The sequence below is a fragment of the Amblyomma maculatum genome, chromosome 9, assembly GCF_055883805.1.
Source record: "Amblyomma maculatum isolate TAMU_Amacu chromosome 9, ASM5588380v1, whole genome shotgun sequence".
In the NCBI taxonomy this organism is placed as follows: Eukaryota; Metazoa; Arthropoda; class Arachnida; order Ixodida; family Ixodidae; genus Amblyomma; species Amblyomma maculatum.
The window spans coordinates 16,714,900-16,727,369 of record NC_139352.1 but is presented as its reverse complement, the minus strand read 5'-3'; the positions used below and the strand labels follow the sequence as shown (position 1 = coordinate 16,727,369).

Here is a 12,470-nt window from a genome sequence, read left to right as displayed (position 1 = left end):
TGGTTGTCGTCCTCCTGTCTGGACAATGCGTTCTCTTTGGCGTTACACCTTCGTGCATGCACGGGGCCGCCATTTAGCATCTCATTTCCGCGGTCGTCACCTTTGCGTCTTCTTTATTACTCCCACTTCTTTTTTGTTAACCACCGACCGAGCCGTCGGTTCCGTGCAGCGATCCCGCGCTTGTCGAAGCTCTCTCCAGGCCGTTTCTCGATTCAATCGCTCTGCGCTTGTAGCGAGAGTCGATGTGCGCATGCGCCCCGAGGGAGCTTTCTCTCTCTAACTATTGTCTCGCCCCTCGTTCAAACCCCACGCCCTCGCGCTCCCCGCCATCAACCTCGGAAAGCTCGCCCAGCGGAGATTTAGCGGAGTCGGGAAAGCGCATTCGGCTCTCCTGCAGCACAGTCGCGATACTCCTCGGTGCGAGCTTGTCCCAACTGTTCGGCCACACTCCGAGACTCTCCCTCTTGTTCACTCTCGTCCGTGACTGTGTCTTGTTCCTTACTGTTCGCGCTGGCAATGCAACTGTAATTTGTATTCTTGACGAATGAGTGTAGCCAAGGGAAAACAGCGCCGACTAGAAAGAAATTATCTCCTGTGCGGCTACGCCTGGAAATCTCTCTCGCGCACGCGGTGCATTGCCGCCTATCACAGGTGCTACGTTGTCGTAACTGCCCTAGCTCTCCTATTGGATTGGCTACGGATTGTTGGCTTCTAGTTACTGCCTCTCATTTTTTTTTCGTCGTCACTGGATTGGGGTCTGGCGCCGAGATCGCAACAGGTAAAAGAGGCGACTTCTCAAACTTTTTTTTTTTTTTTTGTCGTCTGCGGCATCGTTGTCGCATGGAGTTATCGTTTGCGTAGATAGGACCAGTTGCAGTCGACGTCTTTATATGGCACGCCCCCTGACCTTCATGAGTCCATGCTCTGAAAACTGTAGGACCTTAAATCAAGCTTTCATCTGAAATGATGACGTAGAGAAATTTCTTTTTCTGACGCTGAGGCAGAATGCGAGGACATTTTCCACATACGTTGTAAGAAAGGTGCAGCTGCTGTTTAACTGCCGGTTAACGACTAAGATCTTCCTGATTCATTGCGTGGTAGCATCTTTTTCAGCATTGCTGAACGAGGACAACCGGTTTCTGACAGGGTTGGTTACTGCTGGAGTGTTAACTGTGCTAGCTTTTCGTCGGATAACTTCGACCTGACTTCCGTTTGCCGCATTCCTTCTTCCCATGGGAGCTACAATGGAGTGTTCTCTGTCCACACGACGTGGACCGTTTGGATTTATGGCGACGCTTCGCATCGTCTTTATGTTTCTGCTCTGCCACAACGTCCTAGCGAGAAGAGGTAAGTGGCAATATTTTACGTACCAGTGTCGTCCACAGATAACATTTGATTTTAAAGTTTTCCGCCCATCAAAAATGAGAGCACTTTTTGGACTTCGGTGACGTCGTCATGATGTTGTGTGTCAGAAAAAAAGAAGACGCACTCCTGCATCTTATAGTAAAAGTCCCTTTTCACGCTATGTGCATATTTTGCCATGCCTGTGATATTAGGCGGGCTTCAGCTACGGCGGAAGAATTATGGGACTTCGCTGTCACGGCCCATTTAAAGTCTGGAAGTGTAACCAGTTGATATAGAATTTAGACGAATAAGCTCTTTTGTGCCCAGGTATGTTTCGTTTTTATTTCGACATATTTTCTGGTAAACGTAATAAGGTATGGTTTAGTACTGATTCATGATAGTGGACCAGATATTCGGCGATAAGGGAACATGCAGGCGAACTAATCCGTCGGTATAGCTGCTACGCTTTTAGCACTTACTATAAGGATTGTAAAACTAACTTTCCTCCGTAATATAACTAAACTATATTTAGAAAATAATTACTTCAATTCATCTTTTTCTGATAAAAGAAATCGATATTCCTAAACAGTTATTATGGGTGCGTCGAAGTTAAATCGTACCTTTAATTTCTCTTTTTGATATGCAACTACAGGGCTGTCAAATGCTCTTAAGTGCTATCTCATAACCCTCATAGTATTACTTACATGCTTCCTGGGTGTAAACATTTTTTTCTCTTTTAGCCTGTTATCGTCGTGTTAAATTTTATTACGTAGACTGAATTGGGATGTGCAAATATAATCGAATGCTTTTGGGATGAAGCTGCAATCATATTTATGTTTCTTTCATGTGGAGAAATAAATAAGTGATTTCACCAGCGCGGAAAAAAAAAGGCCATCTAAACAAGCACTCCATGACTGTCTAGAGTGACGTGTTCTTTCCGTACGTTTCAGAAAATTCCGCTCGCTAAATTACCTGGTTTTAAATCTTGAACATGAAATTGCGCCTTTCTTGGGAATAAACGCTTCGCTTTTGTTTTTCTTTTTTTCCATGGAGGAAGAAAATCTAGTCGAGTCATTCTGAGTAAAGCTCTGGGTTGATCGACACTTGTGGTCAATGCAGCCGTGCCGACTCGCAACACTCCTTGCCAAGCACAGCGCGAGATATGCTTCCAAATGTATTTCTGTAAAGCTACTACTGCCGCCGGGCCGCCATTTCAGCGACTACCAAAAACAAATAAATTGCCACGGGACCTTGGTAACTGAGTCCGACCGCAGCCATCCTCGATTGTTTGCCCCGAGATAGCTGTAGGAATATACGCGGCACTACAGATCCAGTGGGAAAGGAGGAACCAGGACTCATTCCTACCTGTTTGTTTTGTCACTATGTACCTTGTGCACTCGTAACCTAAATCTCTTGTTATTGTCCAACTTGTACGTTGTTCTTGACCCTGTGCCTGAGTGTCCATGGATAGAGTACGTCCTTCGCATCGAGTTGAATCTCTGTTTTAGCTCGCCGCCCAAGAAGAGATATTGCCGCCTAAGGCAGCCTGACTGGACTTCGGCTTCCTGCAGGTTTCATGCTCAGGCATCATGTGCTGGAAGCGATTAACTTATTAGGAGATCAAAAAGCGTGAATAAAATAAATGTACAAACAAAAATACTGCAGAAGAGATAATAAAGTTTAAAAAATTGCCAGTAAATGTTTTTGAACGGTTTCAACCTCATACACCGCACAAAAAAGAATACGTGCTGACCTAAAGACACCACTCAACACTTCGTGCTGGTTGCTGTTGTTGTTCTCCTCTAAATTGACTGCAGATACACACACGGGGGGAACAGGCAAGAATTATGGTGCAGAGATATTTGACTTTGAGATGTATATCTACATCGCCAAAAAATATAATGATTGCTAGGGAAGAGAGAAGGAAAGTAAAATAAGAAACACCGAAAGAAAAAGGGGAAATCATAACGCACGCAGGGGGTCAACACTGAGAGATTTGTAGCTACTGATTAAAAAATTAAAAGCATATCAGCAAGGCAGACGTTTAAATTCTATTAAAAAGTTTGTTTTGAATGGCGTTGAAAATAAACCTGTGGCCTCATGTTTGTTTTTTTTCTCATTTTTTGAGCTGCAATGAAGAGAAGGAAGTGGAATTAACTATTTCTATAACCTCTCTTCGGCACAAAAATTTCGATCAGAAACCGTATCGAAAAACATAGATTTAAGAGAAAATAAGCACTTGAGTAATTGCGAGTAATGAGCAATTATCCCCTTAATAAAAATAAGCACTTCATACAAACATTCGACGGTACACCAGTACGGATAACGGTTATTCTCTTAGCAAAATATTTGCTCGGTGTTTCTATGTTTGTCTGTCATGTTTCAGCTGGTTCAAAAGGAAAAAATATGGGTGGACTGGCAGGTACTGGCTTTTTTGAGGGAATCTACTTTAGCTTTTTTTTTTTCATAAGCATTTGCGACTCAGAACGTTTATTACATATCGCGTCAATTAATAGGTGGTTTGTGTGACGCGACTACGACGGCACAAGACTCGTTGTTATGCCAGAAAACCTACTGCAGACTTCAGAATAAGAATATAAAGCAGCTCTAGAATTACGAGCTAGGCATGAACGATGAGACAGACAGAATCCTGAAACGTGCATGACAACCACTTCAAGAAAGCAGTGATGCTTTCCTTAGAGCACTGAGTTAGGCTTCAAAACAAACTTTCGCTACTAGACTTCATTTGTAAACGGGCGCTCGTGAATTATATATGATTGTAATTTGGATCATTCATTAAAGGCAGTCATGGCAGCTAGCCATCTGGCTCTAAGTTGTGTCGCACTGACACATGTAGCAAATTTAGGTGTCAGTACAAGTTGTTTCCTTTGTGTTTTAGTGTATGTTAGCGAAGCTCAAGATGACAAGATTATAGCATATAAAACAAAATAATCCCACGTCACTCGGCATCCCCTTGTGCACAAGAAGTTATTTTAGAGCTGTGAAATGAATATGCAATGAAGCGAGTTTCTGCTATTTTCAGTTCCTTTAGACTGTGAAGCTGTTTTTAATATCTCTATCTGATGTACGTTTACTATATGTGTTTATGACACTCAATCGAGAACAAGCTTTCAACTGAATCGAAGAGACAGAAGTTAAATGCAATTGCAGCTCGGCAATTGAGCCGCATAGGCGTCCGCATAGTTCTCAGCCATGTAATTGAGGTAAGTTCTAATGCTTCTCCGGGTATCTCCTAACTGTCCTAAGACCTTTATGTCCGCAGTCACTGCTGGCGCCAGGTAAGCAAATCATGTCGCAGTTACAACGTGCTAATTGCGGTTGTATTCAGTGAGAATAACGCGAACAAGTTACAAATAGACCACCATTCACTTGTTCAATTTCCGACAACCGATAACGATGTTGCACAAAATGAACTGCCATGTTCATAAAGGCGCACTAAATAGAAGTAGCTTTCATCATCATCATCATCATCAGCCTGACTATACCCACTGCAGGGCGAAAGCCTCTCCCATATTTCTCCACTTAACCCGGTTCTGTGCTAGCTGCATCCACTTGACCCCTGCAAACTTCTTAATCTCATCCGCCCACCTAACTTTCTGCCGCCCCCTGCTACGCTTTCCTTCCCTTGGAATCCAGTTTGTTACCCTCAGCGACCATCGGTTATCCTCTCTTCGCACTACATGTCCTGCCCATGTCCATTTCTTCTTCTTAATTTCCACTAGAATGTCGGTAACTTGAGTTATTTCTCTGACCCACTGTGCACGCTTCCTATCTCTTAATGTTACCCCTACCATTTTTCGTATTATAGCCCTCTGGGTTGTCCTCAACTTAAGTAGAACTCTCTTGGTTAGCCTCCACGTTTCATCGCCATAGGTGAGTACAGGTAAGATGCAACTGTTATATACTTTCCTCTTTAGCGATACCGGTAAGCTGGTAGTCATAATCTGCGAGTGCTTGCCAAATGCGCTCCATCCCAATCTTATTCTCGTTGTTATTTCCTTTTCATGGTCCGGATCTGCGGTTACTACCTGTCCTAAGTAGACATATTCGCCTACTACTTCCAGTACTTCGCTACCTAATGTAAACTGCTGTTCCTTCCCGAGGCTGTTGAACATTACATTAGTCTTCTGCATATTGATTTTCAAGCCTACCTTTCTACTTTTCCTGTCTAGGTCATCAATCATTATTTGCAGTTCATCCCCCGAGTTGCTTAGCAAGGCAATGTCATCAGCAAATCGCAGATTACTGAGGTATTCTCCATCTACCCTTATCTCTAACTGCTCCCTAAGTAGCCTTAGTTGAAGACAACTTGGTCGTAACTTAGACTTATGGCAATAAAATACGCCCCTTCTTTTTGCTTTCGCAAGGCTCAACGTCACCACTCCGCGGCCGCCTATGAAAATCCTGTACTCTGTGAAGACACAATTGTAATTCTTATTGGTTTCTTCGGATACAATGCAAATAATATTTTGAAACGCTACATATATGGATTGCAGAGAGCACGTCCCCAAAACAGTGAGCCCAGTGTAAGCGCACTATATTCACGAGGTCACTCCGCGTATTGCTCATACTTGCAGCGTTGAAATAGCCCAGTTTGCATTCATTTGTCATCTGCATAATCGGCTCACGCCGATTAGACATATACGAGGCTTTTATTCTTAAATTCGTATTTATCCCATTTCGCGTGGTTTTATTCGCACGGCCTGTTTTACTGTAGCTTCGAGGCTACATTAAGCAACCCATGCACCCAGGAATGAAAAAGATAGTGTAAAGACACACCGCTCTTCTTTCGCGCACACTAATCGCTCACGTCCAACTCCGACTCTTGCGTGTCATATCGCCGTTTTTCTACAGGCCTTACGTGAGCCTGCACTTACACCAATAGCTCCACGACGTCGTTTACAAAACACTTGATAAAAAATTGCATTCCTGGCTTCTTGTTGTTTCTTTATTTCTCTTGCTGCAAATTTTCCGCGGTAATTTCGTACTTCGTTCTCCCGTATAGGCAACAATAAAAAGAAAACTGGTTTAATGACCTGCACTCCAACCTTAGAAAGGACAGTTAGTTTTTCATTGCACGTTGCATTGCCCGGTCTTCGTATGCACCCGACGTTGGGCCATTTGGAAGGCCTCCAGACGAATTCGTTTTGTATATTTTCTCCACTTTGTCGCCGGCGAATATTGCAGACCCGTGCCGTGAAGCGCGCCTAATGCCATATTGAAAGGGATCCACCGCTGGTCGTCTGATTTTGAATGCGGCGGACCTGGTTACGAAAGCCCGCGCCGTCCCCCGAAACCACAAGGAGGTTTAGCCAAGAGACCAGATTGAAAAGGAAAAACGAGCGATGTAAGGAGAACAGAAGAAACGAAAGGGTCGCATTTCTCGAATATGGCTCCGATGAATAAGAGGAGTCCTGTCGGGTGCAGACTTCTTTGTGGAGGAGGGATTTCAAGAAGAAAACGCCATGTCTAAGGAAGGATGAAGACGAGTGCGGACGTTTGCAATAGAGTGCTGTAGTTAGTAGAAAATGAAATGGAAAAGGGCAAAGAATAATAATGGCTGGTTTGAAATGAAAACAATGTCTAAGAGAATAACCTTTAAAGCGTTCATTTTTAGGCGTTCCAGTGTGCCTTGATTTACACGAAAACAGAGTGTTCAGCCGGCATTAGATATCTCCCTTTATCACTTTTTGTGATGCTTATCTGTGTGCTACTTCTACTCTATCCCTTTGTAAAGAGAGAATCATATACCCAGCATCAGTGAGCATGCAATGTTAAGTAAAAATTAGAAGCACTATATTTAAATGTGTGTTTTAGTTCTGGCTCCTTTAGACCCAGCTATATTTTGCTAAGATTAACAGACTCGATTCGAAGTGAAGCCAAGCGTAGCATCCTAACAAGGCAAAAATGCTAGATAGTTGGTGTTTCATACTGTCGAAATAGTACTATACGGTACCAAAGGACAGATGGACAAAGCCTGCCTTTTTGTACGACTTAGAGCAATTTCTTTAGCAGCAGCTAAGCTTGACTTCGCTTTGGTTACATGCAGGAGGCTGCATAAAGTTACGCGGCAGTTGAAGTTCTGAGTTTTGCTGATAGGTGGCCGGCAGATGGTACAATGCGAGGTTAATTGACGAGATCTGGGAGAGGCCTTTGACATCCAGTAGTTGTAGTCAGGCTGCATATTGTGATCAGCATGAAGTGTTTTTTGCTTTTGTTGTAGGCGGCGTTGAGGTCACCGTGATCCAAAACCTGGAGCCAACATACGGGCACCAATTTTCCATTGTCCTGACACTAATCTCGAGTTATTTCGGAATCAGAACGGGAACATGCGGGCATTTAGCATAATTTAACGAGACGGTAAAAGAAAAATCAGTGGCAAAAGACGCGTTCACTAAGAGGAATACTGGGTTGACGTTGCGCTTTGAATTGAATTTTAATCGACGAAAATTGCTAAAAAACGACTCGGTTCCACATGCACGAAAGCAACAGCGCCCACAAAAAAATAACAGCAAAAGCTTTGATTGTGCAGGAGCCGATATCTTGTGTCATTCTATACACCGTTCATAAACTGCATCCTCTTATTGGGAGCCTGAGCTTTCGCTGACGCAATCAATCCCTAGCTTTATGTTTTTAAAATGCGAGGGTTGGACTGTGAAAAAGGCTGACCGCCGAAGAATTGACGCGTTTGAATTGTGGTGCTGGCGAAGACTCTTGAGAGTTCTTTGGACTGCCAGAAGATCAAATCAGTCGATATTGTCGACCATAAACCCTGACTGCTCATTGGAGGGTCAAATTCTAAAGTTAAAGCTCAGCTACTTTGGTCATCTGATGAGAAGAGAGGAGTCGCTGGAGAAAGAATTGATGTTGGGAAAGGTTGAGGGTCGCCAGAGAAGGGGTAGGCAGCGAACGCGATGGTTAGATGGCATCCTCGAGGCACTGCGGATGAAGTTATGTGATGTTAGGAAGATAGTGAGAGACCGGAAAGCGTGGCGTGACGTGGTCCGTGGGGTCACGGAGAGTCGGACACGACTGAACGACTGAACTGAACTGAAAAAGTATCTCTCTCTCTCTCTCTGTTTTTTCGTGGCCGATGATGCAGACGTTATTGGGAAAGGTGGTACAATCCCCACAATGTCTGCAATGTTTTGGCAGATTGGCTGTATTATCCGGCTAAAGCGATGTGCTGTTCTGTCTGAAACGTTCGTTAATGCAGCGGCCAGTATGACCTACGCACGCCATGACACACACACATGACAGAGTGAGAGAGTACAGAAAACTGTCGGCACTAAAGCCTGTTTTAATATGTCACGGCAAACAAGAGAATTAAAGAATGTGACGTTAATCACCAGATTCTGCTCTCCATTTGTCATGTGGAAAGGCCTACATAGGTAAGACTGGCCAGAGTATTAAGGTTATCTGGCAAAGCCATGAAACGCAGTGCCTCAATAGTGTGCACACTCATATATATGCATAGTAACAAAAAACAAAACGGCAGTTGCTTAGCTAGGCTACGCCAGAATATAAGTAGCGAAAGCTACCTTCCTTTGGTTTCTGCATGTTGCCGAGCCTATTGTGCTTATATTGAATAAAAATGAAGATACATTGGTCGTCATAAATCATTCTTTATTTCATGCACAGAAAGAAAGGGTGATCAGTATAGTAACACGCGGCCACAGTCCTCACACACATTGTATATGTGTCCAAAAGTATCATTCACAAAGTCTGCTTCAAATATTCGACTCACAGATGAACTTACTGACAGATAATTGGTATGATCTGTTACACGACGGGACTTTAAATCCTCTTCTGTCACTGTCGTCGGAGGCTCCTTCTGAGCTGCTATGCGCCGCCTGTTACTCTCTGCATCCTGGCGTCTCCGCATAGCGAGACATTCTTCTCTCTGACCAGGCTTCTCTGCTAGTCGCTTGGCATTTCAGTATTCATTCTTTCTCTGCTAAACGGCCCACTGAAAAGCCACAACTACTAGGTTTGAGAAATTGAGCCTCTCCTGTCGATACCGGCGCTGAGCAGCAGCTCGTCTCGGCATCTCCATGCATGAAAAGCGACAGTGCTGCGGCCGCCGTGTCTCGCCTCAGTTTATTCCTGCAGTTTGGCATGCGCAGTTATGCGCATAGCTAGAACATGGCATCCGCGTGACGTCATGCGCAGCAGCGAATCTCTCACGTCATGGCCCTCGCACCTGCTCCTCCTCTCCGCGGCGCATTGCACACATTCCAGAGCGGTTCCATAGCCAAATGCTCGAATGGTAGCCGAATGTAGCTCTCGCTTCAAAATATTACTTCTAAGAGGGGGTATGTTTTGGTATTAGTGTTCTCATCGACGAGCAGCTACTGCCACAAATGTATTCAAGCCGTGTCAGCCGGTGTCAGCAATCACCGTCAATTTCTCCGGTAACCACCGCACAATACGCAAATGTCCGCTCAATAGTCCTCATCTAATACACCACTCACAGCATGACGCTTTCTCCTCAGTATATTTTAAACGCATCGTGAAGGAGAAATTTTCGCAGCTTTAGATTTGATATCCTATTTTTGATACTAATTTCTTTCATTTACATTTCTACGCGACCCTTTTTTTTTTCTTCTATTGATGTGTGCCTTCAGAACAATTGATCTTGTTTTCTACGTTTCAGTGGATATGGAGTCCTTTTTGTAGCTCAGCACGGTACTCGTATAATGCTTCTTCTCATATTTGTCATATTGTGCTCCTCTCCATTCCTACTTATTAATCTTGCTCTTAGCGCATGATATCCTTAGTTGCTTGTGCGCGATAAAAACCAACACACCAATCATTCATGATTTACTTTTTTTTTTCATTTCTTTGTTGCTTTGTTTCGAAGTTTGGCACTCTGTTTATACCCGGACCTGTAATATAACCACATGTGGGGTGGTTATGTTTGTAAGGAAGCTATGTATGCTATCAACAAATCGGGGACAGGCGAATCTCCGCCGCGAACGCCGTTGCAGTCGGAAAGACGTTACTAGGTGTCACTGGTGCTCAACCATAGGATGCTAAATAGTCCACTCGTTCCGAGCTATAGAAGCCGCCAGATTTACCATTAGTGAACAGTTAACCCCGGCCTAAATTATTAATGACCGATCATCAGCCCCCCCCCCCCCCCTCCCCCCCCCCCCCCCGCCAAAAGCGCGCAACACCGACGGAACAATGTTGTGGGTCGAGCAGTTATCCGGAGCGTGACCACGTGCTCTATACACAACAGTCACTAAAAATGAATACGCTACATACTGTGCATCCGAGATCTCGACCATGAGCTGTGGGAAGCCACAAAGATTTACAACAGAGCGCGTGGTGCTTTTGGCACAAAACAGAAAATGTTAAAGCCAAGGCTAAGAAAAAGCCCATAAACCAAACGCAAAAACCAGATAATGCGAAAACACTAGAGACGCTTTTATTGGCACAGTGGCCATGGCCCCGCTTGCTGCGGCCGCCATGCGAAGGGAAAGGTGCAGTATCTGTCACACTTGTTTTTATGGACACCTGAACCACGCCGTAAGGGAAGGGAGGAGGGTGAGAGTAAAAGTGGAAAGAGAGGAAGGGGAGCCGTAATGGAGGGCTACGGAGTAATTTCGACCACCTGTGGATCTTTAACGTGCGCTGACATCGCACAGCACACGGACGCTTCTCCGTTTCGCCCCCATCGAGGCGCAGCCGCCGCGGTCGGAATCGAACCCGGGTACTCCGGCCCAGTAGTCGGGTGTCTTACCACTGCACCACTACTGCGGAGCACAAAGAAGGAATAGGATCGCTTCTTTGCAGAACCAACCTCGGGATCAAGCCTCGAGGAAGAAGAAAGGGGTCTCCTCTCACATTACCATAACGCACATCATTTCTGCCTCAGAATTAGACTTGTTAAATGCAGAAATAAAGACATAAAAATCTATTCGTGGAATGAAAAGGCAGTGTTAGAGGCTCTTCGCATCAAAGCTTAAGGCCAAGCTTGAGCATCCCCTTAATTTTCTAACATGAGAGCGCCTCGCGAATTCCTACCTTTCGTCTATTTATTTTCCTTTCTCTTTGTTATTTCACCAGTGTGCACTGGAAGGAAATATATATGAACAATTACTGTAAAGAATATTTAGTGCGACCTGTTTACCGAAGGTCTTGGGGGTGTTTCACTTTTCTATTTTTCAGCAATAGCTGCCTGCATTCGCTCGTTGCACACGGGATACACGTAATAAATACCTGTGCGTTTAGACAAAGAGGGAATTTGCTGCTAAGCCACTCACTTCTGCTATGTAGCGCATGAGTCTGTAGAAGAGTTCTTCATTTTGGGTAAAAGGTGTCCGACTCATCTATATTTCCAGGTAACGTCGTATGCTCGTTAGCACTGGAGTGATTAGGGAACTAGAATTCTATTCCTTCAATATTTTTTACTGTCGTCGTATCGGAATGTTAGCGATATAGTTTCAGTACACGGTGTTTTCAGTGGTGAGCCAAAAGCCTCGACAGAAGCGAAGGCACCGAGCCACTGGGTAGATGCTAAAGGGTGGTTAAGTTGTTCTTGCTTTCGACTGCGGAGAGAAAAAAATGATCAAGGGCATCCCCCGCGCATTAAGGAAGTGTTACGTTCGAATTCCAAACCATTGACGACCCTACCTGGGACGCCACTATTTAGAACATGCATACCCCAATCAACCGCTCGGCTGTCTCAGTGGAGCAACGCTAGGGAAATGTACTCTACTGCTGACCAGACACGTAGCATGAAGCCCACTCTAATGGAAAAAGGGAAAGGGTCTAAGCCAAGACAGACTTCAATAATGTGCACGAGGTTGTGCAAAGGACCAAAAAGAATAAGCGCTACACTATTAGCAACTCAGTGTTTATTGCACGTACCTCCATTGATACAGCCAAATTAAATGTGACAGCCAACAAAAAACAACATATGGCTCTGTATTCGATATATAGTCCTCGTTATGAGGGACACTCGCGATGCGCAATGTAAGGCCTTGTTTTACCATTGAAATCGACGAGGTGCTTACATATGCTTCACCTTTTTTTTCTCCTTTTTATCACAAATTCTTCGATCATCTCCTTGGTCGACTCCTCCCTGTGCTTCGTAA

The 12,470-nt window shown here is 44.4% G+C and overlaps 1 protein-coding gene across 1 annotated transcript in view; it reads left to right on the top strand.

Moving 5' to 3' along the window:
• The first annotated feature begins 1,244 nt into the window (after window positions 1–1,244).
• Window positions 1,245–12,470, top strand: part of LOC146178434 (uncharacterized) — a 93,781-nt gene continuing 82,555 nt past the window's right edge. The window contains exon 1 of the mRNA XM_084579969.1: window positions 1,245–1,347. Coding sequence (XP_084436095.1) covers window positions 1,245–1,347 — 103 coding nt within the window. The remainder of the gene's footprint in view (window positions 1,348–12,470) is intronic.